The 24,930-nt window shown below is 48.3% G+C and overlaps 1 protein-coding gene across 1 annotated transcript in view; it reads right to left on the bottom strand.

Annotated features, from left to right (window-relative positions):
* Nucleotides 1-15,861, bottom strand: part of HPS1 (HPS1 biogenesis of lysosomal organelles complex 3 subunit 1) — a 22,835-nt gene extending 6,974 nt beyond the window's left edge. The window contains exons 1-12 of the mRNA XM_077778924.1: nucleotides 14,768-15,861; nucleotides 10,350-10,487; nucleotides 9,991-10,133; nucleotides 9,478-9,586; nucleotides 7,145-7,305; nucleotides 6,565-6,667; nucleotides 5,876-5,974; nucleotides 5,694-5,763; nucleotides 3,229-3,284; nucleotides 1,645-1,812; nucleotides 1,370-1,549; nucleotides 267-328 (exon numbers count right to left, since the gene is read on the bottom strand). Coding sequence (XP_077635050.1) covers nucleotides 267-328; nucleotides 1,370-1,549; nucleotides 1,645-1,812; nucleotides 3,229-3,284; nucleotides 5,694-5,763; nucleotides 5,876-5,974; nucleotides 6,565-6,667; nucleotides 7,145-7,305; nucleotides 9,478-9,586; nucleotides 9,991-10,133; nucleotides 10,350-10,487; nucleotides 14,768-14,929 — 1,451 coding nt within the window. The 5' untranslated portion in view covers nucleotides 14,930-15,861. The remainder of the gene's footprint in view (nucleotides 1-266; nucleotides 329-1,369; nucleotides 1,550-1,644; nucleotides 1,813-3,228; nucleotides 3,285-5,693; nucleotides 5,764-5,875; nucleotides 5,975-6,564; nucleotides 6,668-7,144; nucleotides 7,306-9,477; nucleotides 9,587-9,990; nucleotides 10,134-10,349; nucleotides 10,488-14,767) is intronic.
* Between the last annotated feature and the right edge of the window lie 9,069 nt (nucleotides 15,862-24,930).

Below are 24,930 nucleotides of genomic sequence, written 5' to 3'. Positions count from 1 at the left end.
TCTTATCAAGAAATGAGGGAAGTGTGCCCTTCAGTGCTGAGCCGGGCACGAAGCTGAGCCTCCTGTCCCTTGTGACCGGCTCTTGCCTCCACCCGTGGCTCCTCCGCTTCCCAGCCTCCCCCAGCGTCCAGGACTAGACTCCACTGTCTAGTATGAGTCTAGTGTCTCATACACCCCTTCCTGAGCATCCTCTCCCTCTTGGCCTGGAGGAAACCGCCCCTCTCTGTCCAAATGACTCCCCCCATCTCTCAGAGGCCCCCACTCACTCCCAGGACGATCCGGGGTCGCTCCTGGAGAAGGCCTTGCTCTTGAACTCCAGCCAGGTGCTCTGAAGGACAGAGGACAGATGGGCTTCCTGATGATGTTCCCACAGTGTGGTCCAGGGGAGACCCTTGTGATGTTGGGCTCGGAGGGGGACTCATGCTTCCTGACAACCCTGATATTTAGGCTCAGTGCACATCTGCCTTCATACAGAGCTGGCTCTCCAGCAGCCCCCACCCCCCACCCCAGCTCTCTGCACCCCATATACACCATTCTATTCACTCAGCGGGCACTTCTTTCAAGAGCAGTATCTGTGTGGCAGGCACTGGGCTCACTGTCTAGCTGGTACAGACATGTAAAGTAATCTGTCAGAGTGCCAGGTGACTGCCCCAAAGAGGAGCGGCCACAGGGCAGGCGCTGAGGTGGCGCACTCCTTAAAGGGGGACTGCGCATTCTAACCCAGCACTGAGATGGCCCGCAGCACGGTGAGATGCCGGGCGGACTCCTCAGAGCGGAACCGGGTCTGTCTGGGCCTGGGCTCCACTCCCTTGCTCGGCCTCCTCAGATCCTTCTTCTCATTTTCAGACCCATGTGCACTGCAGCCACAGCACATCTCAGGTCCTCAGACAGACCCAAGTACCACCAGCTGCGTCCCCTGGGTGGTCCCCCCTCCTGATTCTTCTAGGCTTCCGGCGGCGTAGCCTGTGCTGTTGCTACTGCTTAGCGTCGCTAGGCCTCATCTCCGACCTGGGCCCTCAGCCCCTGGGGGACGGGTAGGCTGTGTCCTGCATTTCTGTGTGAGCTGCCACGCTGGGAGGGGTGCCCGGGGCAGGTGGCCGGCCCTCACGGCGTCCTACGGCCAGGCTCTGGTCCCACCAGCTGAGTAATCTCAGTTTCCTCTACGCCACGGGAATTAGAATTTGCGTTCTGCCAAACTCATGTGAAAATGCACTGAAAGTGCTGCTGTAAGCTTCTGTTGTCATTTCATACTGGGGGAGATGAGGGTCGCACGCCTACGGTGGGGCACGGCTCCCAGGTGGGACCTACAGGCTCCTGGAGGCCCTGCCCTCTCTCCCAGAGACTGGCATCTCTGGCCATCGGCTCTCACCTGAATCTCTTGCCCCCCGCGATTCTTGACAAACTTGTCCATCCTCTGGCGCAGGTCCCCCATGAGGGGGTGGGACCGCAGGGTACTCCCGGCCTCCTGTCCCTCCTTCAGCCTCTTCTCCAGGAGGGAAAACCCATCCAGCAGCTGGTACAGGACCAGGGCCAGGGGGGTGCTGGGGCACTGGGGGAAGGAGCACAGGGCAGGATGAGTGGGGCAGCCTGTGGGGAGGGCGCCCAGGCCAAGGCGTTGCCGAGGCAGGTGGGGGGTGCTCATGCCTTGGTCAGGAGCACCATGTTGATGCCCGGCCACAGGGGCAGGCAGTACATGGTGTGGGGCACCATGGGGCAGTAGCTCTCCTTCACGCTGGCATCCAGGAAAATCCTTCTGGGGCTGGAAGGGACTGGGGAGTGAGGGACCAGGGTCTGGAGGCTGTCTTCAGCGACCTGTGGAGAAGAAGAGCTCTCAGCGGTAGGGTTGCTGCCCGGCCTCTGCCTCACGTCCCCACCCACGGCTGCCCATTCGCTGCTCTCCCAGTGAACCACGGGGTAATGATGTCAGCGCCAGGAAATCCAGTCCTTAAAAGTTCTGGCGCTCTGTTACAGTGGCCCCAGCAGCGCCAGGACCACTGCTGTCTGCCTCCCTGTTTCTTCTGAGCCTTCCTGCCCAGAGGCAGGACTGGAGCGCAAGCAGGGGCTGTGGGCAACAGGATCCGGGACAGGTGGTAAAAGAGAGGCTAAAAAGGCAGGCAAAACGGGGGTGGGGGAGCTCCCTCTCAAGCCTTCACTCTGACAAAGGCATTTCAATACCGCTGTCACTCTACCCACCCTCAGAGCCTCTGTCGGCCAGTACCATGGAGGAAACTGAGGCACGGACGGGCTAAATGAGCAAGACTCCAGCCTTACTAACTGAGCAAGAAAGCCTTTAGTGGGAAAAAGCGGAACCCTGAGGAGATCACCAGAGACGCCACAAGATGTTCTCGGTCAGGACGGCACTGAGGGCTCAGTCGTAACAGCAAATAACTGGAAACAACACACTAGCTGTTCTGGGGCTCTGCTAAATACGCAGCACAGATGTGTGATGGACTGTTGTTTTTTTTTTAAGTTTATTTATTTATCTGGAGAGAGACAGACAGAATGGGGGAGGGGCAGAGAAAGAGAAGGGGAGAGAGAGAATCCCAAGGAGGCTCTGCACTGTCAGCACAGAGCCCGACATGGGGCTCGAGCTCACAAACCGTGAGATCACGACCTGAGCTGAAGTCAGACGCTTAACTGACTGAGCCACCCAGACACCCCGGCATGTGATGGACTCTTATACAATCCTTGAAAACCAGTGCCGCATAAATGGAAAAACGCTTAAGGAAAAAAGTGTAATGAAGGCCATTAGGATTCAGATTTGGTAAGTGAAAAAAAAATACACGCAGCGTGTAAGTACACATACAAACGTACATGCACATACATAAAATCACAGGGAAGACTAGAAGGAAACACCTCAAAACCATAATGGTAGTTAATATCTGGGGGAAGGATTCAGAGTATTTTTATTCCTTTTCCATACTTTTGTATTTCCCAATTTTTCTACAATGAATATATTTACTATCTAATTTTTAAAAAGTATTACAATTCAAGATGAACTTTCACTCCCAACAAACGTGAGGACGGTGGGATTTCTCAGGAGCTGAGGTCACCCTTCGCCCAGCGCCTGTCTGGCCCCTGGCTCTGGGAGGAGCTCTGTCCCCCGCACTGCTCAGCCGGGAGGTGACAGGAGGCAGGCCGGCCATGTGGGAGTTACCGGGAGGAGAACCTGAGTCCCCAGTGCTCCATGGAGCCTCCCCCCACCCCGTTGCTCCAGGAGAAACTCACCTGGATCTGGGGCTCATCGGTGGGTGGGGTGCCTCCATCCAGCCACACAGTGCTGCCTATAGGACACAGATAATAATGTAACATGAGTAACATGAAAATGTGAATGGTGGCCCAACAGCATGTGAGGAGGGGAAGATCGGGTGGAGTACCTAGCAGGGTCAAGAGCACTTGGTATGAACACTTAGTATGGACCCCAAGCCAGAAGTGCAGGGTGAACTTTGGAGTCCAGGACTAAAGCAGCTGGGGAAGAGAAAGCTCACCCCAGGGCCGGCTGTTGAGTCCAAGCTCCTGAGGATGGACCTGGGAATTGTTCCTCAGCAACCCCCGCTCCCAACGTGGTCCCCTTAATCCCCTCCTCCAATCCACCCTCTGGCCTCCTTCAGGTCTCTATCACAGTGCCTCCCCACTAGGAGGCAGCAGTCACGTTTCCCCAGTTATTCAATCAGCAAACTCGGAGCACCTACTACGTGCAGGGAAATGGGCTGGATTTCCTTTGCTAGTCTAGCTCACAGGAACTTACTGAACTCCCTACCTATCTGAAATATTATGTGTTTGTAATAATGCTGTTCTCCCTTATACTTCATTCCAAATAACAATCATCTATAATCGAGTTTCTCTAGGGAAGCCTGTTATAGTTTTTCGAACACCTGATTTACAAATGAGTGAGTGCAACTCCAGCCATTTGTAAGTGGTGAGTTCCAAGCACTTTGAAATGGCATTATTTACAGCTCTGAGGCATAAAAGCTAACCACTGAGAAAGAGGCCAGGAGGAGGGCTGTGATGAATGAGGGAAGGGAGCAGCAAGAAGAGAGGAGCTTCCGTGGTCACCCCAGAGCAGTGTTTCTCAATGTGCTCTGGGCTCCTGGATTGCTCAGAGAGCTGAGGAAGCTATGGACCCTCAGAAATGCACAAGCTTGCAGGAGCTGGTGCCCGATCTCTGGGGTCCCCGGCTCCTCGGCTCCCCGGCTCCCATCCAAGGACTTAAATTACAAATATCTAACCCACTAGTTCTCAACTGTGGCTGCACATGAGACCTTGGAAAAGTCCTGATGCCCAGGCCATGTCTCAGACCAATTCGGTCAGAATGTCTGCACCAGCAGGCTTTACAGATCCCGAGGTGAGCCCACTGTGCGGTGGGGCTGAGAACCACTGCTCTGCCCTGAATCTGTGCAGGGTGCTGGTTCCCACTCTGAGGCTCATTGGCTTCTTGGGGGAAACTTCTAGAAGTATTCACACCTAGGGCCCAGCCCATGGACTATATCGCTTAGCTGGTCTGGCTGAAGCTGTCTGCATGACTCTAATGTGCAGCCAGGGTTGAAAACTGGTGGCTTACGGGTACCACACAGTAAATTCCTTTCGAAACTCAGTCCCTGAGAAGTTTCTTCTCCTGAAACCCTGGCTTTTTTTCTATCAGATGAACCATATGATCCTTCCTTTTACCCAAGAAATTCACAGATAAATATGAGCCCATTCAGAGGAACTACAATAGTATGGATTTTGGCTTATCTGTTTTTTCTAAGCAATGTTGTTTCGTTTTTTGGTTTTTTTTTTTGTTAGCAACATTTTGAATATTTTTTATTTTTTTTTTGTTTACCCACCCACATACTCTGGGAAAAAAGTTAAGGTACAGAAACTGAATGTTTGTAATTTAAATCATCGAACTTGAAATCAAAGGACTATTAATTTTAGTTATTTACTAATTGATTACAAAAAAACAAAAGGCAGAGAATAAACCTCATGGGAGATGAATTTTTAAATGAAATCAACTTGCCACAAAAAGCTTTAGGGATCATTTAAAGGGCCGTCCTTGAATTCAGGCCAGAGCCAGCGCGGTGGACAGAGCAGGACGCGCAGGCAGCAGGGAGGGGCTCCAGGAATCTCTGCATTTGCCCCTTCGCCCTCACAAGGTGATGCCTATGGGCCCCTCTTCCTCCTCCTCCCCAGGCCTCACCTGAGCTCTGCTCTCCAGGGGAAGGGGCCGGTGTGAAGTACTCCTCAGGGAGGGAGAAGCTGTCAGTGTCCTGGAGGATGGGAGGGGAAGAGGGTGTCTTGGGCTGAGGGCTGGGAAAGCCTCCCCCAGGGGGCTCAACCCCGGCCCNTTTGTTTACCCACCCACATACTCTGGGAAAAAAGTTAAGGTACAGAAACTGAATGTTTGTAATTTAAATCATCGAACTTGAAATCAAAGGACTATTAATTTTAGTTATTTACTAATTGATTACAAAAAAACAAAAGGCAGAGAATAAACCTCATGGGAGATGAATTTTTAAATGAAATCAACTTGCCACAAAAAGCTTTAGGGATCATTTAAAGGGCCGTCCTTGAATTCAGGCCAGAGCCAGCGCGGTGGACAGAGCAGGACGCGCAGGCAGCAGGGAGGGGCTCCAGGAATCTCTGCATTTGCCCCTTCGCCCTCACAAGGTGATGCCTATGGGCCCCTCTTCCTCCTCCTCCCCAGGCCTCACCTGAGCTCTGCTCTCCAGGGGAAGGGGCCGGTGTGAAGTACTCCTCAGGGAGGGAGAAGCTGTCAGTGTCCTGGAGGATGGGAGGGGAAGAGGGTGTCTTGGGCTGAGGGCTGGGAAAGCCTCCCCCAGGGGGCTCAACCCCGGCCCCTCTCCCCTCCACAGGGTGGGTGCACCGCACACACGGTTGCCGTGGAACTCCTCCTGGTGGGCGCTGGGGAACCAGGGCTGCAGGCTTGCTGCACGGGGATGTTCTGGCTGCTCCGGGGCCTCCGTGGACAAGGCTGCTGTGGACAAGGCAAGGAAGCCTTAGTTAGAGCACCTAACTCTCCGCGCTCCTCCCCACGGAGCCCAGCAGCACCTCAGGGCACAGCCCTCCAGCCCTGTGCATCCCCCACAAGGCAGCAGTGGATGTGCTCACTTTCCACAGAGGTTTCAATTCTAGGTGGGCTGATCTGTCTCCAGGACCACAGAAATTCCAGAAACCCCAACACACTGGCAATCAAACCACCACCAGGGTCACCATGGAGGATAATGGGGATGGCGGCAGCCAAGGGTGCTGGCTGGCACTTACCAAGCACCCCAGGCACTGCTGGGCTCTAGGTAAACTGTCCCTTTACTCCTCCAAACCCTGTCCCATTGCACAGATGAGGGAATGAATCAAGGCTTAGAGGGGCAAGTACTCCAACAATCTGCACTTTTCACAGACTAAACGGCATTCTAGAGTTTCCATTACATCTGAAAGCAGCAGGAAGTCAAGCCCAACCCCAGGCCCAGTACTGTGACACCGAACTACAGCCTCCCCAGGTCGCCTGCCCAGCCCGCTCTAGGGGGGTGGGGGGGGTTGGAGCTGCCCAGAGAGCTGGGCCAAGACCTGAGGGTCGTCATCCTCCGCCGTGCTCTCACTGGGGTAGAGGTCCTGAACCAGAAGAATGAGGGCGAGGAGGTTGGCTGGCCGCAGGGAGCTGGCACTGGGGCTGCAGAGACAACAGGCAGCTGTCAGCACGTGCTGGGCCCGCAGGGAGCAGTGCAGACAGGCAGGTTTAGGGCATCGGAGCGTGGTTCCTGACCTCAAGGAGTTTATGAACACGTAAGCTGACCACATCCTTCTTGGAGAAAGGCAGCAAGGTACAAATAAAATTAACCAATTCATTCATTTTAAAAATAAAACTTGGTTGTGTTAAAAAGAACTACCAACAAGATATCAGCAGGGACCAGTGATGGCATGTCAGGAAGTTCTGAAATTCTGATTCAGAGACGGTGTTCCAGGAAAACACAATTCGGAGAAGGGAATGAGCTGAGAAGGGTCACAAACTGAAGAACCCAAGGAGGCTTCATGGAAGAGGTGGGTCTCGAAGGTCTTCTTGGCTGGGGAGGTGGTGCTTTTCAGGTAGAGGGAATATGGGGCAAGGGGGCAGGCCTCTGGGTTAGTGCCCATGGGGACCAGGGCTCACCTGGAGTAGAAAGCCAGCAGCTTGCAGTGCACGAGCAGGAAGGCATGCAGGGCCTCCTCGCCAGCCCTCTCGGGGCTGGAGTTGACAGCCTGGATGACGTGCCGCTCCAGGGCCTCGATGCACAGCTCACAGAGATGGGGGTGAATCAGCCGCTCCACAGCCTGGCCACAGGTGGGCAGGGAAAGGAAACCACGTCACCGACCACTCTCTCCTGCTCCAGGCTCCGGCTGGTGGGTACATTCACTCAGTCCATGCTGCGTGTGTGCTCTGGGCCAGGCACTTGGGAACAGGGAGACTCACACCAGCACGGTCCCTGCCTTCCTGGGGTTTATGGTCTGGTCACTAGACTCCAGTGGATGAGACAGATAATATGCAACGGCACAGACAAGATTAATGCCAATTCTAATAAGTGTGGTGTAGGAGACACATGGTACTGAACAGCAGAGACCTACCGGGTGGGGTATTCAAAGAAAATGTCCCTGCGGAAGGGACCTTTAAACTGGTATCTAAAGAACAAGAAATCCTATCAGAGAGAGTGGAGGGGGAGAATGCTACAAGCTGAGAAGAGCGTATGCAAAGGCCCTGAGGTGGGGAGAGAGTTTGGAACAGTGCTGTCCAACCAATATATAAGGCAAGTCCTACGCATAATTTACTATTTGCTAGTAATCTACATTAAAAAACTAAAAACAGGTGTAATTAACATTAGTAAGTTATTATACCATTTTAACATATAAAAAAGCAATATTAATGGAGCATTTGACACTCTTTTTTTGTACTAAGTCATCAAAATCCAGTCTATATTCTACATGTAGAGCAGAACTCAATTTGGACTAGCTATGTTTCAAATGTTCAACAGCCAAATGTAGCTAATGACTGCTAGACAGCAGGAAATGTCAAGCAGTCCTGAAATGGAAAGAAGTCCCAGGGATCAGTCCCCAGTGAGCAAGACCAGGGAGGCACGAGATGAGGCTGGGGTGACATCCATGGAGGCAGATCCTGCTGGGCCTGGTAGGTTCAGGAAGGACTTTGGATTTTATCTTAAACGCATTAGGCTGGCTCCTACAACCAGCTCTTCCTGAGGTGACCGTGCCATCCTTCGTGCCACGTTGGATTCTGGTGGGAAACCCAGTATGGCACATCCAGAATGCTTTGTTAAATATTCAGGTATATGTGTCCGGCTCATTTCCTCTCAAGGGCAGGGACTGTGTCTTTATTCATCTCTATTCCTAGGGCCTGGCACACCTCTTAGCATACAGTGGGTCCTATACATTTATCAGAAGAGTAAGCGGGGCGTGAAAATGAACCCTTCAGATCTATTTTCCAGTTCACTAATTCTCTTTCTAGTTATGTCTCATCTACTACTTAACCCATCCCTTGAGGCTTTTATTTTAATAATTATGTTTTCATTTCTAAAATATCTGTATGGGCTCTCTTCTAGCTTTTATGTCTTTAAATATTTCACAGTTATTTTATATTCTGTACCTAACAATACCAAGATATCAAGCTTCTTGGGATCTAAATCTACAGGTGATTGATTTTCCTCTCACTCGTGGTGGCTCATTGCTTTGTGCATCTGACTGTTAATTGTGAGCTCATATACATTCACTCTTAACCTGTCCTCTAAAGTAGTGGCTTTCAAAGGGCAGTTCCTGGACCAGCATAATCAGCATCCCTGGTGAACTTGTCAGAAATGCAAATTCTAGAACCTCCACTCCACCCCCCATGAGAAAAGTGAGGCCCAGTAACCCCTATCTCTCAAGCTCTCTAGAGGATTCGGATGAGCACTGGAGTGTGAGAACCGCCACTCTGGAGAGAATTTGTGTTTGTCTCTGCACAGAGTCTACTGGCAGTGATCCCCTGAGCTCTTCAGGTCCGGGCTTGACCAGGGACCCTAAGGCTCAGCCCCCCATGCTGCTGGCCTAAGTTAGACTTCCGGTCGTGGTGTTATTGCCATCTGCACTCAGGCAATCTTGCCCCTACTGCTGCTTAGTTTTCACTGCTTTCCACTCCAGTTTCAGCTCAGTAGAAATTTTTGGGGTGAGGGGATGGTCAGAGTTGAGGGGACCCCCAGAATTTCCACAACTTACTGTGAGCCCAGAACGACATCAAGTCCATTGTATCTAGGATCTCACGGTTTTATGGCAGGAAACCCCATCAGAGTGTCCAACCCACCAGGTGGCCACAAAGAGTAACTTTCTAAATGCACGAGGTTGAGGGTCTGCCTATGACCTCACTCATGACGGGGATGTGTGTGTCAAAACGTGGCCCGAGAGCTACGTAGCCCTCTGACCTGACACTCCTGGGGCCTGAGGACTCCCGTGCCCAGTAGTCACCTCCACAGCAAAGCACTGCTCCTGCTCCCGCAGGCGGCCGTAGGTCCGCAGCAGGCTCTGGAAGTGCTGCCACACTTGCATGCGCCGCTCAACGTCTGGGGGCCGCAGCCTGGGGGCAGAGCAGAAAAGACCGTGAGAATGCTGCTCGTCCCCACCTTCGACCAAAAGAGCACAGTCCTAGATTACGGTCAGGGCTGGGCGAGCTCACGCGATGTGAACACTAAGTGGGAGGGCCCTCCAAGCACAGAAGGGCCGAGTCCAGGCTGTGTCTGAGCCGTGGAGTGGGATGGGCAAGGAACCAGGAGTCAGGCACCCGAGCAAATCACTTCACTTCTCAGCTTCCTTCATACACAGACATATGACACGAAGCCAGCCTGAGAGACGCGGGAAGGTACCGGGAAGGAGCCAGGGGCAGAGTGTAAATGGCCAGTTTCACAGAGGCTGGACACACCCTGCAAAGCCTCGAGAGGGAGCTTAGCAAAGGATCTAGAGGGGACTGCCATGAGGACTCACTCCTTTCGGATGAGCTGGCCATCCACAGTGACCAGCCCGAAGTGCACCTCGAACAGGTACTTGAGCACACACAGCTTCTGCCGCAGGTCGCCCTCGCTTTCCGTGTGGTCTCCGTTGATGGCAATGAACAGGCATTCTCCAAACTGTAGGCAGAGGGGGCTGATGTCAGTCAGCCCCAGGGGACCCCTCCCTTGTCCTGATCCCTGAGGACAGTGAGGGTAGGCTTAGGTTCCAGGGGATTTCAATAAGGCGCAGTTTCTGCCTTCTAAAGGAGTCTAAAGTTCAAGATCAGGGAGAGGCATGTGGAGAGCCCACAGAACTGAGGGAAGAGGAACATGGGCCCCAGGCTACACACTCACCAGGTGAAGGACATACAGGTAGCTGCCATTTTCCGTCGAGAAGCAGGTGTATGTATCTGAGAGCTTCTCCAGCATTGTCATGGAGGAGATGATCACTGGGGCCAGCAGGGTGCTGAGCTGGTCCTCCAGGGCGGGAAGCTGCATGAGGGGAAGGAAGTCACACTGCTCAGAGTGCCTGACTGTGGGGACAGAGGCACAGACAAGACCCAGGCCTTGTAGCCAGGCCTCTGCTGTTCAGGCTCTGAATCTAGAAGGAAACACTAGGAATTAGGCCACATCTCCACAGTGGAATGTTTGGGGCATTTAATGGGAGAACTGACCGACTCTAAGGAAGCTCTCCACATGTCCCAAAGTCCTTGCTTTCTGCTGGCAGTGAGTCTACATTGGGGAACGTATCCTAAGGAAAGTGATCAGGAATGGGGCAAAGATACACACACAAAGATGTTCACTACAGGGTCATTTATAGCAGCGAACACTATAAAAAACGTAAATGCCTCATAGCTGGGAAACAGTTAAATAAATGACAGACCGTCTAAATGATGGAAGAATATACAGCTCCGTAAAATACTGGAGTGTTTCAATGACATGGAAAATTCCTCTGATACGATGTTATGTTAAAATAAAAAAGTGAACAGTCTATACTTTAAAATGCATAGAAAAAACAAAGTACTGAGAAAATATTAAGGCAACGCTGTTGAAGTTGTTTCTTCTAGCAGAGAGAGTATGAGTGGTTTGCCCCCTTTTTATGCTTCCAGACTTTCCCTATTTCTACTACAAGCCAACCTTTACTTCTACAAGGTCCTCCTTCAACCATTCTCTCTGCCCGGCAAAGAAGGAACAGAACAAATAAACAAAACTGAAGAGAAACTGGACAAGTTTGGTGACAATCTGCAACTACAACTGGCATAAAGCTGGCAGAATGGTCACCACTCAAACCGTCCACACTGGCATGACAAGAAGGGAGAAGAGCTGACCTTCCCCACGCTGATCTCCAGAGACCTGCCTGAATCACAGAGAAAGCCAAGTCCCAACTGTGAGCTTGCCAGAAAAATCTGCAAGGAGAGGAGTAAGACCTTGCCTTGAAAAGAAAAACAGGCAACCGGCCAGGGGCAAAGTACGGCGCTGGCAACAGGGCCAAGACGCAGGACAGTGGTGGGTATTTTCTCCCAACTTTCTCAGCGTTCGGGAACCGAGCCGTGTTCAGGGGCTGCGGGAGTCTGTTAATCAGGCTTTAGCAGTGGTTCCTGCCCGTCACTCGGGCCCCAGCTCAGATGGCCCCTCTCCTGACCAGCTCAGGCCACCCTGCCCCATCGCTCCCCACCTCTCACTGTTTAACTTCTTCAGCCCATTTATCATTACCTGCACTCATGAGCTTATCTGCCACCCGGCTCACTGTCTGAACTCCCTCTCGTGGCCCGAAGTTCCATGAGAGCAGGACCATGTTGCTACGTTCACGGCTTCGCCCCCGGAGGCTGGAGCAGAGTAGGTTCTCAATTAATATTTGTTGAATGACTATCCCTCCACATAGGCAAATGTTTGTTAAATTATTCACATGCCACAATCTTCCTGGACTGTTATCAACAAATTACATTAATAGAAAGTCACTTAAAGATCCAGATTGTGTATACAGCCAACTCATTCTTAGAGCAGCAGCTTTTTCTGCAGGTGTAGCAAAGCAAGACTTTTTTTTTTTTTTTTGGTTGGGGAAGATGAAAATATTTGGCTAGGCACAGTGTAAAGGAATTACTATTACTTGGAATTATAAAGTGGTACATTATTTTTGAATGGCTTCTGAATCAATGTTTCTTTTTATAGGAAATTATCCTAAGGAAATAATGAGATGTGGGATCAAATTCAGGCATAAATGTTCCCTACAGCAATAGCTTCAACAAACTAGAAGCAATATATATGTCCAGGATGGGGAAAATGGTTAAATAAATGATACATTTATTTATACACTAGAATATAATGCTTCCATTAAGATTTATGCTTTTGAGACTATTTAACAAAAAAGAATAATGGTTTAGATATAATGGCAAATGGAAAAAAACAGGAAACAAAACTGTAAATGTGGTATGATCCCAACTACATATAAAAGATAAAGACCCAAAGGAAATACATAGAAGAGCTAATAGCTCTGGTGCTAGAATTATGGGTCATTTAAAAACGATTTCTCTGTATTTCCAAATTTCCTACAACTAATTCATGTTATTTATAGAATCAGGAAAAAATATGTGTTGTATACATAAAAAATAAAACTTCAAAGACAATTTTTTCTTCACATTTGTCATTTAGGAACTGAAAAATCAGGATTTTGTTCCTTTCCAAGGTTTTTAATAAAGAGGAAGATAAACACCAGCAGATAATTTGCTTCTTTTGTTTATTTTATTTATTCATTCATCTCTATACTGTGTGCCTTTATGTCAATATTATGGCAGGTTCTGGAAATACAGAGGTCTACTGATGGTTTGCTTCTTAAATTAACCTGAAATAGTATTATAGAACTAAAACATATAAAAAGTCTTTAAAAAAAAACTGTATGTATTGACTGTTAAAAATAAAAGAGCCTAACAAATAGACTTGCTTTTTAGCTTAAATAAACCCACTGAAACGACATGATCTCTGATATCTTTATTCTTAAAGACACTGACAAGAGTATCGGTGATGTTGAAGTGGATTAACCCGCTAAGGCAGAACTGCTTAGTGGGCGGTTAAGCCCAGCAGAGCAAGGAGGGGGCTGGCCAGCCACCAGCCAGTGCTGCTGCAGAAATGCAAGAACACTCTCTACTGCTTCCCCTGCAAGGATTTTTTAATACGAAATTCACCTGGAAAAAACTTTCAAGATAAATTACCCCTTTAAAACACAGAGTAGAGATTATAGTGAAAATGAGAACTATCTCCAAGCTGTAATATTTCAGCGTTGCCCTGGACATCCATATGCAAAACAATAAACTTTAATCCATACTTGACATCATATCCAAAAATTCAAAATGGATCATCAGACCTAACATGAAGCCTAAAACGATACAACTTCCAGAAGAAAATAGAGAGACAACTCTGAGATCTTGGGTTGGGCAAAGATTGCTTAGATATGACACCAAAAACATGATCCCTAAAGGCAAAAAATGGATATGCTGAAGTTGTCAATATGAACACTTCCGGTTGTTGCAAAATATGGGTTAGTGGACGCAAAGACAACACACAGAGTGGAAGAAAATACTGCCAAAACCTATACCTAATACAGGATTTGCATCCAAAGCATTTAATACTCTCAAAACTCAGAATAAGAAATAACCTACCCAAGAAAAAGATGGGCAAAATTGGAACCGATTACAGATGGCAAATAAACACATGAAGTGATGTCAAAATCATCAGTCAGTAGGACGTGAAAATTAACAGACAAGGAGATTCCAATGGATACCTACTAGAATGGCTCAAATGAAAAAGACTGACCACCGCCAAGTGTTAGAAGTGTCAGTGAGGTACGGAGGAAGTGGAGCTCTCAGACATGAGTAGTGGACTATGAAATGATACAACCCCTGTGGAAAAGTTTGGTAGTTTCTCAGAAAGTTTAATATATACCTACACGATCTAGCCATTGTGCCCTAGGTATTTACCCTTGAAAAGTGAAAGGCCATGTCCATACAAAGACCTGCACGTGAATGTCCACAGCTGCTTTATTTATAAGAGTCAAAACTGGACACAGTCACCATCCATAGGTACATGGGTATACAAACTGGCGCGCTGAGACGACAGACTACCTCCTGCTCAGCAACGACAAGGAATAAACTAGTGAGAGATACAACATGGATGAATCTCCAAATTATGCTGAGAGAAGCCAGATTGAAACCAAACCCAACCCCGAGAATATACTGCCTGATTTCATTTATATAAAAGCCTATAAAATACAAACACATCTACTGTGACAGGAAGCACACTGGTGGTTGCCCAGGTTGGGGGAGATGAGGGAGGGGTCACGGACGTTTGAGATGGCGAGTATGTTTATTTTATTGATTGTGACAGAATCACAAGTGTGTATCTCAAACCGCACACTTTGTACACTATGCCAATTATACCTTAATATAGTTGTTTAAAAAATTGATGTGTTGAACTTATGCCAAACTTTTTAGGTAGAGAAAGTGAGGACACCAAATTCCTGTGTTGTGTGATTAAAATTCTACCTCCTCTTTCTCTTGCTCTCATGTAGCCCATTGCGTCCCGATGGAGTAGGGGTGAGGTCACTAACTCGAGAGCATCAAGAGGCCAGCCCCTGAGGATGAGTGCTGGGTGTGCAGGATGCTGGACCCCACGCACCACCCTGTTAGTTCCTCAGGCGGGGCTGGGAGTGGGTGGACAGGTTCGCCCGCCTCCTCCGTTCTGTGCTGTTCCCTCCCCTCCCCCTCCTGCCTTGTACTCACCTCTTCTCCCTCATTCTCCAGCTGCCTGAACTTCAGCCTCAGACTCTCTTCAAATTCCTCATCCATCCAGTAAAAGAGGACCTCTGCACCTTCTGTGGCCACCAAAACACACTTCATCTGCCAGGGAGAAGCAAGGTCAGGGTCACCTCCCGGCTCCTTCATCCACAAGCTCAGCCTGAGTAACGAAGAGGGTCGCAATCCCAGCAGATACCTACTGAGCCAGCACAACTACGGGGGCCTTCCTGGCATTATTTCGTCAGACCCTCACCACAACCTGATGAGGTAGGCATCTTGAGTTATTCCCATTTTTGACAGCAGGACGTAGCACCGCTTGGCGTGGCAGAGCACTGGGATTTAAATCCAGCCTAAGGCTGGGGCTCTTGCTTCTGTGTTTTCCAGCCCCTCAGACCAGAACGTCAGACTTACCACGGGCCTACCTGCACCAAACGTAAGCAAGGACCCAGCTCTTGACCTGACACAGAACCGACTGTACAGGAGAGGAAGGCAGAATCATGGCTCATGGCAGACAGTCCGTGCCTGGTCTAGAATGCAGGGAGGCTAATTCACCTCCCTTCAGGCAATTCAGAAATACCCCGAGGCAAACACCCTTCCAGAAGACAAGCTTCAAAGACCTCAAGGGGTGGACTCAGCATTACATCATTTTACTAACAAGGTGTTTCTGCTCTGGGTAGAAACAGAGGCTGCCTAACCTTGTCCACTGTTCATTCTCACAGCTGCGTGGCTGCCGCTTCCTCAGCCTCATGCCCCATCACCTCTGGCTCTTCCAAAACGCCTTCCCCACCACCCACAAACGCACCCTCCGTGCTGCACGTTTTAATGCCTGATTAGACAAAATGTGTTTCATTATTCATCAACTAGGAAATCCTTACTCCAGAGCTTCCCATACCGTGCCTTTCATTCCTGGGGCGCAGCAAGACATACATCCTCTCAACACTTGGGGCAGCCTGACCGCGCCTGGTGAGGCCAGGACTCTCAGGCCAGCTGCCGGCAGCTGAGAAAACCCCAGGCAGGGGCCTAGCATCTTCTCCTGTGCCTCAGCGCGCCACATGGACGTGATCGCGCTATCCGCGCACTAAGATGGGACAGTGACTAGGGGACTCTGCTCTACCTGCTCCATGAGTGGTTGTCCAATTTCCACAGGATCGTAGCATCCCAAGATCTGGGACTTCGTCACACTCTTCAGGACCCCCTACGTGCCCTGTTTGGCACTTACTGAATTCCTCCCACATCTCCAGTCACTTTATCAACTCAACTCAGAGCACCTGGCTCCACCACAGTGCCAAGCAGTGCAGCTATTCCCATGGACCCGCTAAACGCAAGACAGAGACGGGTAGGGTAACTGAATATGAAGTAAAGGTTGCTGGTGGGTCTGGAAGAGGCTGTTCTGGGATGCCCAGGCGAGGGTGACAAAGCCAGGGGCTCAAGGGGCCAGCTGATGGGAAGGGAGTGTGTGTGCTGGGCAATGGTGGATTATACAATGTGCGGCCGGGAGCAGAGAGCCCCCCGTAGGCTGGGAAGGGAGTGGGGAGTGGCACACTGGTCACAGATGGGTGAGGTTAAGGGGATGGGGGTCGGTTGTGCTGGGGTGGGGTAACAAGGGTCTGCTCCTTGGTGGACGCCAGGACAGGAAGCAGCTGACTCAAGAGATGGAGCCTGGAGTCACAGGCCTTGATGATGCAGGGGAGGATGGAGGAGACAGGCTAAGGTGACATCAGGAGGAAGAACTGAAGCAGGGGGTGGGGAGGGCCGAGTTCTGCAGAACCAGGGGAAGCTCAGTCCACTGCCTGCCTCATGCTACGTACCTCCCATGGCCCCAAGCAGCCCTGGGGTGGGTGCCACCTGCCTCCACCTGCCCCGGGGCGGCCAGGATCATCTACCTTGGCGAGGAGCACAGCAGAGCCTCAACAGCCAGGGATGCAGAAAGGACTGCAGTAGACAGACCCGGTGACCGGCTCATGGAGAGCAGTAGCACAGCGTCTCGGGTCCTGTAAATGCTTAAAACAGAGAGGTCATGAGGGCAAGCAGAGCCTTTTATCTGACTGCTGCCCATTTGTGGAAGGACAGGCTGGTGGAGGTCTCTCTCTAGCCCTTTGGCAGTGGGCTCAGGAGGTGCCGGTGCCCTGTCTCCCGCCCACCCCACCCTCCCACAATGGGGAACACGAACTGGCCAGCACAGTCCTCCGGACACAGCAGATGCCCACAACATTAATTCCCACCTACTGTTTCCTTCCAGGCATCCTCATTTCACCGTGGGTCACTCAGAGCCATGGTGTGGTCTGCAAACCTGCCCTGAGCAGCCCCAAGGGGCTTGCCAGGAGTCACTAGACACAGAACAGCCCGTCCCAGGCCCACAGGGAAGCAGTTCCAGAAGGGAGGTGATAACCGGGGAGGATGAAGTAAACCAAAGCAAAAGGCACCAGAGCCTGGGTTCTAGTTTTGGCTTGGCCAAGGCACTTAACCCTCTCTGAGCCTCAAACTCCTGCTGTGAAAAGAAACCCCTGCTCTACTTCCCTACACGGTTATAGGGAAAAGACAGAATCACCAGGCAGGAATCCCCTGGTAAACTCCTACATGGACGGGGGCTTATTTACTATTCTTATTTCCCAGCTTCCCTTTGACAAATAACAGGGTGAACTAAACTGGCTCCAGAATCAGTCACATTTTGATAAACGGCAGGGACAATATAAAGCTGTGACCGAATTAGGAAACCAAACATGTAAAGTAAGTAAGAAGCAAGAAAGGGTTTTTAAGGGCTCAGCATCTTTTGCAACATAAGTGAGGCTTGCTACATCACCGGCATGACTGGCCTTAATGACATATTCCCAGAAAAACGGAACTGCTTTTCCGTGGACTTTAGGTTCTCCCTTTTTATTCCAAAGGCTGTTGGAAAGAGAACCTCATCGGTGTCATTTTGTCATTTCCCCGTTCTGCCCTCTATCCTGCCTTAAAGAGGCAACACAGGACACACTGAAGCGCCAGACAGCGCGGGGCCAACCTGGGGAAAACCCTTCGCCCCCATTTTCTCTACCTTCCCCAGCAAACCACCCCTAATGCCACCGTGCCTGGACCCGCTCTGCTCCGTCTGGGCCCCCCGCGCCTTGCCCCTGCGGGCTGGAGGGCCCAGGAGAGATGGCAGTCTTCCTGCCTGCCCCGCACTCCACACTTTATGCAGCACCCCCAAGCCCCCGCGAAGCTCACAGCTACCCTGGGAAGAAGGCCCGGCTTGGGGGACCTGCCCCACTCCGTGGCTGCAGAAACTTAGCACAAACGGAGAAGCTGAAGGGCCACGGCCAGAAGGGCGGGGCCGGTGCGGCCAGGGTGGGGCCCGCCCCCACTTCCGGGCCCTGAGGGCCTCGGAGGAAGTCCCGCCGCCCGCGGAGGGGCCCGGAGGGCGGCGCTCAGGCCACGTACCGGCAAGCAGCCTTTGTCCGCCAGGCCGTCCGGGCCCACGGGCGCGCTTCCGGGTGCGGCCACGTGACCTCCCGCGTGACAGCCCCGCCTGGGGAGTGGCTGGAAGGGGGGGGGGCTCTCGGGACTTCAAGCCCGTCCCTGCGCAGCGTCTCCTGTGCCCGCGGGCCAGTTCGTACCGCCTGGCGTTCCGGCTCGCCTGCCCGGACGCCTGCTGTGCCACGGCCACGTTCCTCTTGCGGTCGAGGAGCGCCGAAGCCTGCAGAGTTGGGGGGGCGTCGCCTGCAGCGGTCAGGGGCACTGGGCTTGCCCTTCGGCTTACTTGAGCTCAAAGGATACCCCGCCGTGTCATTAGGAACAGGCGTATTTTAGCCCCGTTTCACGCAGGACGAAAGCGAGGCCCAGAAAGAAGAAGTAACTTGCAGAGGGGCGGAGTTAGGATCAGAACCTAAGTTTCCTGGCTCCCGCGAGCCCCTTCCCACCCTCTGGATTTAGCTGCCTTCCGTGACTGTTTCCCGTCGTCCTGGGGAGTTGACACAGCTTGCAGAAGGGCCTGGTTGTCCCCAAAGTGCCAACCCTGAAACTTATAAAGGTTCTCAATCTATTTGGGGTTGGGGTGCACATTAGGGGCTTTGTTCAGAACCAGTGTTTTCAAGATTTTCTTAAGATTGTGTAATTAGAAGGACTGAAGTGTGGGGTTGCTGATGAAGATCATGGAAGGGAATCAGTCCCCTCCGAAGTCACCCCTCAGTGCCCTGGGGCTGCCTGGACGCTTTGGGTGCAGCCCAGCAGGGGATGAGTTGTGGGGACTGGCAGTCTGGCAGATGTGCATACACCCTGGGGAAAGGCAGGGGCAGGAATTAACGCTCTCACCACCTGCAGACAAAGCGAGCCTCACTACCTTTCCCCCCTCCCCTTGCTCCCACCAACCCGCTCACCTTAGGACCCCGACCTTCCACGCACATACCCACCACAGGCATCGCTCTCTGCAGTCCACTGTTGAGATCCCTCTCGCTGCGCGCTCTTCATCCTGCTATTTTCACTCCCCTTGTTTCTCTCCTTTGTTAGATTCTTCATAAGCATGAATTTCAGTGGTTGAGTAAATTCCATCAAATGGATATGCTATTATTCACTCTAACTGCTAGTAGTTTCCATTTCCCACCAGCAATGCATGAGGGTACCAATCGTACCCATCTGCAACAACACTTGTTATTGTCTGTTTTTATTTAGCCATCCTAGGGGATGTGAAGTGATATCTCCTAATTTGATATTTGTTTTCCTAATGAGTAATGATGTTCAGCATCTGTTCATGTGCTTTTTGGCCATTTGTATATCTTCTTTCAAGAAATGTCTATTCGCTTCCTTCGCCCATTTTAAAATTAATTGTTCTTTTATTATCAAGTTGTAAGAGTTCTTTATACATTCTGAATACAAGCCCCTTAGTAGATATATGATTTACAAAATAAAATTTTCCCCATTATGTGGTTTGGGTTTTTTGGTTTTGTTTTGTTTTCTTAATGGTATCACTTCTGGCACAAATGTTTTCAATTCCGATTTAATCCAGTATACCCATTTGTAATTCTCTCTAGGCTTTTGTGTTAACATAGATTTTATTTCACTTAGGTGAATATTTAGGAGTAGGATGGCTAGGCTGTATGGTAAGTATCTGTATGGTATGGACTGTATGGTAAAATGCAGGCACCATTTTAAATCCCCTTGACAACGCTGAGAGTTTTCCCTGCTTTGTAGTCAGTCTTCTTAGCACTTGATATTGTCCTTTATAACTTTAGTTATTGTAGTAGATATGTTATAATATCCCATTGGGGTTTGAATTTCTACTTTCCTAATGACAAATGATGTTGCATTTCTTTTCATGTGTTTTTATGCCATATGTAAAGTGTTCAAATGATTTGCCCGTTTTAAAATGGGTTGTTTCTTATTACTTATATGATTTCTTTATATATTTGGATAGGAATTCTTTATCAGTTATCTGTTTTTCATTTTTTTGGCCAGTCTGTGGCTTTGTCTTTTCATTTTCTTTACAGTGACTTTTGTAGAACAGAAATCTTTGTGCTTTTTGTGCACTGCTTAAAACATATTTGCCTAAACCAGAGTCACAAAGATCCCCTCTTATTTTTTCCAGAAGTTTCACAGTTTATTTTGCATTTAGATCTGTGACCCATTTTGAGTTGATTTTTGTGGAAAGTATGAGAGAAATGTTCAGGTTCATTTTTTTGCATATGGGTATCCAATTTTTCTAGCACCATTTGTTGAAAAAATATCCTCTCTCCATTAAATTACTTTGACACATTTGTCTCGAATAAATTGACTATAAATGTGTGTATCTATTTCTGGGTTCTCTATTCTGTTCAATAAATTTAGAAGGATTCAGGTCACACTAAGGATTTTACTGATTTTCTCAAAGAAACGACTTTTGGTTTCAGCAATTTTCATTGGTTTTTCTGTTTTTTATTTCACCAATTTCTGTGCTGTTTACTATATCCTTTCTTCTATTAACTTTGGATTTAATTTGTTCTTTTTTTTAGTTTCTTAAGGTAGAAACTGACCCATTGATTTTAGACCTTTTGTCTTTTTTTTCTAACAAAGGAGTTTGCTGCTATAAATTTCCCCCAAGGTACTGTTTTATCAGCATTCACTTTTGATATGTTTTATTTTCGTTTTCAATTAGTTCAAAATGCTGTCTGTTTTTTCCTTAGATTATTTTTTGGCCCATGGATTATTTAGAAGTGTGTTATTAATTTACAATGATTTGATGGTTTTTCAGGTATCTTTTTGTTACTGGTTTCTATTTCAGTTCCCTTTGGTCAGAGAATATGCTTCATGTGACTTGACTTCTTTTCAATTTGTTGATGACCTAGGATATGGTCAATCTTGGTGAATGTTCCTGGTGTACTAGAAAAGAACATGTAGGTATTTTGCTTTTGTTGGGTTGAGTGATGTATAAATGTCAATGAGGTCAAGTTGGTTAATAGCATCATTTAAGTCTTCTATCTCCGTAATGATTTTTCTGTGTACTTACTCTGTCAAATATTGAGATAATGGTATTGAATTCTCTAACTATATTTATGGATCTATCTCTTTCCCCTCCCAGCCCTGCCAGCTTTAGCTTTATATATTTTGAAGCCCTGTTATTTGATACATAAACATTTACGATTGTTATGTTGTCTTAATGAATTAGCCCCTGTATCATTAGGAAATTACTTTTTAATCTTTGACACTATGCACTGCAGTAAATCTACTTTGTTTGAGAATGGTATGGCAACTTCAGCCTTATTTTGGTTAGTGTTCACATGGCCTGTGGCAGAGTTCAGGACATGCTGCCCCAAAATGCAGCACTTTGGGATATTGGTGATTGTGAGCTAAAAGCATGCTGACCTTCCTGTTCCTTCTGCAAGCAGGGATGAAACTCCCGTGGGAAAGAGGCCCTCCCTATCCCAGGAGGAAAGGAAAGTTCTTCTCACCAGAGAGGGAAAGTCTAGGCAAAGAGAAATCTGTACAAAGAGACCTGGTTAAAATACCTCTTACCTTTCTTTATTGTTGCCATGGAGTTTAGTTACTTTTCCACAATTGCCAATCTTTCTTGAACCTAGTATATAAGCATTGAAGAGGCCTAGCCAGTTATTTGGATCTTCATTTTTCTTGTGGGGGCTCCTCTGTTCATGTCAAAAATCACTAAATAGGGGCACCTGGGTAGCTCAGTTGGTTAAGCGTCCGACTTCAGTTCAGGTCATGATCTCACGGTTTGTGGGTTTGAGCCCCACATTGGGCTCTGTGCTGACAGCTAGCTCAGAGCCTGGAGGACTGTTTCAGATTCTGTGTCTCCCTCTGTCTCTGACCCTCCCCTGCTCACACTCACTCTCTCTCTCTCTCTCTCAGAAATAAATAAAACATTAAAAAAAATTTTTAAAAAATCACTAAATAAAATCTCTGTGCTTGTCTCCTATTTCTCTGTTTTATGGCAGCCTCAGCCAGAAACCCTGAGAGGTAAAGACATACTCCTCCCTGCATATGTGCTCTTCCATCCTTTACTTTTAACTTACTCATGTTTTCATATGTAAAGCACTTTTTTTTTTTTTTTTTTTTGCAGACAGCATATAGTTGGGTCTGATTTTTTATCCAGACTGACAATCTGCACCAGACTAAGAACACCTCACATGAAATGTGATTATCACTATGGTTTAAAAGCTATCAGTCATTATCTTGCTATCTGTGTTGTATTTGTCTTGTCTTTTCCTTGTTCCTTTTTTGCCTTCCTGTATGCCTTTAAAAACATTTATCAAGTACTTTTATGATTCCATTTTATCTCCTTTATTGGCTTCAGGACCAGGACTGGGGTGAGGAGAATGACATGCTCACCTTGAGTGTGGAATTTAAAGGGATGGAAAAGGTTGGTAATCGATTTAATACTATTTCAATTAGTGGTTTTAAAAGTCAAAACTAGGGGTATCTGGGTGACATAGTCAGTTAAGTGTCCAACTCTTGGTTTTGGCTCAGGTCATGATCTCATGGTTTTTGAGATGGAGCCCCGAGTCGGGCTCTCAGCTGACAGTGCGAAGCCTGCTTGGGATTCTCCCTCCCCGCCCCCCCCCCAAAACCTCTCTGCACCTCCCTGTGTGTGCTCTCTCTCTCAAATAGAATAGATTTATGTTCAAATCTGTCATCTTACTATTTGCTATTTGTCTCCCTGTTCATTGTTTCTTTCTTTTAAATCAACTATTTAAAACTTTTTTTAATGTTTATTTATTTTTGGGAGACAGACAGAGTGTGAGCAGGGGACGGACAGAGTGAGAGGGAGACAGAATTCGAAGCAGGCTCCAGGCTCTGAGCTGTCAGCACAGAGTCCAACATGGGGCTCAAACTCACAAACCATGAGATCATGACCTGAGCCGAAGTCGGACACTCAACCAACTGAGCCACTCAGGTGCCCCTAAATCAACTATTTTTTATTTTGATTCCACTCTCCCTCCTGCCCTCATTCACTTAGAAATAATACACTCTTTTAATATTCTTTTAGTGGTTGTCCTAGAGATTAAAACATGCTTCCTTGACTTATGAATGTTTAATATAAATTGGTATTTTTATATCTTCCTTGAAAATGGAAGGATGCTAGAATACTTTCCCTTTGCCTGCTTTTAAAAAAAATGTATGCTACTGGAATGCATTTTTAATTTTCTCTGTATTTTAAATTTCATGAAACTTTTTTTTTAACGTTTATTTATTTTTGAGACAGAGAGAAACAGAGCATGAGGTGGGGGGGGGCAGAGAGGGAGGGAGACACAGAATCTGAAACAGACTCCAGGCTCTGAGCTGTCAGCACAGAACCCAACACGGGGCTCGAACCCATGAACCGTGAGATCATGACCTGAGCCAAAGTCGACCTCTTAATCGACTGAGCCACCCAGGAACCCCTCATGAGACATTATTATGATTATTGTTTTATATTTATTTTGATTTCCCCACATATTTGCCATTTATGTTGTTGTTAGAGGGCAGAGATTCCAGTACTAGATGCATCCTACCTGGATAGCAGTGGAACAACAGAGACCGTTTTCTGCTAAAATTTAGCCAGGAGTAGCAAGACTTAAGAGGATGGAAAGAGGCAAAAGAAAGCTCCTTTAGGTCATTCTGAAGTATTAAAAAGAAATCCTTTGAATTCAGGTATCCTCACACATGATCGGCAACACTCACTTGATGACACTCAACTAGAGGGACCCAGTATCATTGATAAATTTTCTCGTCTCCTAGCTGTCCATCAAAGTTTTGGGTTCCTTTTTCATGTATGTCTTAGTCTGTTCAGGTTGCTGTAACAAAAATACCATAGATTGGATGGCTTATACACAACAGAAATTTATTCCTCACAGTTCTGTAGGCTGGGAAGTCCAAGATCAAGGTTTCAGCAGCTTCAGTGTCTGATAAGAGCCAACTTTCTGTTCATAGGGACCTTTCGGATATGTCCCCAAGCAGTGGAAGAGTGAAAGAGAAATAAACAACCCCTCTGGGGTTTCTTTTATAATCCCACTCATGAAGGCTCATCCCTCACAACCTAATCACCTCCCAAAGGCCACACCTCCAAATACCATCTCACTGGGAATCTATCACACAGGGTTAGGTTTCAAGATATGAATTTTGGGGGAAATCAAAGACATTCCATTTATAGCAACAAAATATAATTGTTGAGAAGTGACTGTCCAGCCGGGGACTTTATTTCTGAAGCCCCAGTATCTAGATGGGACCATGTAATTGACTTATGGCTAATGGATTTGAGTGGAAGGAATTTATGCTAGGTCTAGGTTAGGGCCCCCAAACTACTCCCACATGATTCTCTTCCTGCTGCATGTTGATGCCCAGAGCAATGTTGGAGGTCACGTGCTAAAATGGCAGCCAGCCTACTGTCTGGATCCCTGACAGACTACGTGGCATGGAACCACTATTTACCCCACTACCACTAATTGAACTTCACATGATCTGTTAGCAAGAAATAAACGTTATGTTAAACCACTGAGATTCTGGGGTTTATCTGTTATTGCAGTTAACAGTTACTTCAACATCGTCAATGACATCTAACTTGAAAAATAAAACTTAATTTCCACTTAGAATACTTGAAGCAGGGCTTGTGGGGAAGAGGAAAGTGGAGAGAGCAGCACATCATGAAATCAACGATATCCATCGTGTGTTAGTTCACTGGGTGAAAATGTAGTGTGGACAACAGTGCC

This window comes from Crocuta crocuta, unplaced genomic scaffold (genome assembly GCF_008692635.1).
Source record: "Crocuta crocuta isolate KB4526 unplaced genomic scaffold, BGI_CrCroc_1.0 scaffold170, whole genome shotgun sequence".
In the NCBI taxonomy this organism is placed as follows: Eukaryota; Metazoa; Chordata; class Mammalia; order Carnivora; family Hyaenidae; genus Crocuta; species Crocuta crocuta.
Note: the sequence above shows the minus strand (reverse complement) of the source record. Positions and strands in the feature narration are given on the sequence as shown.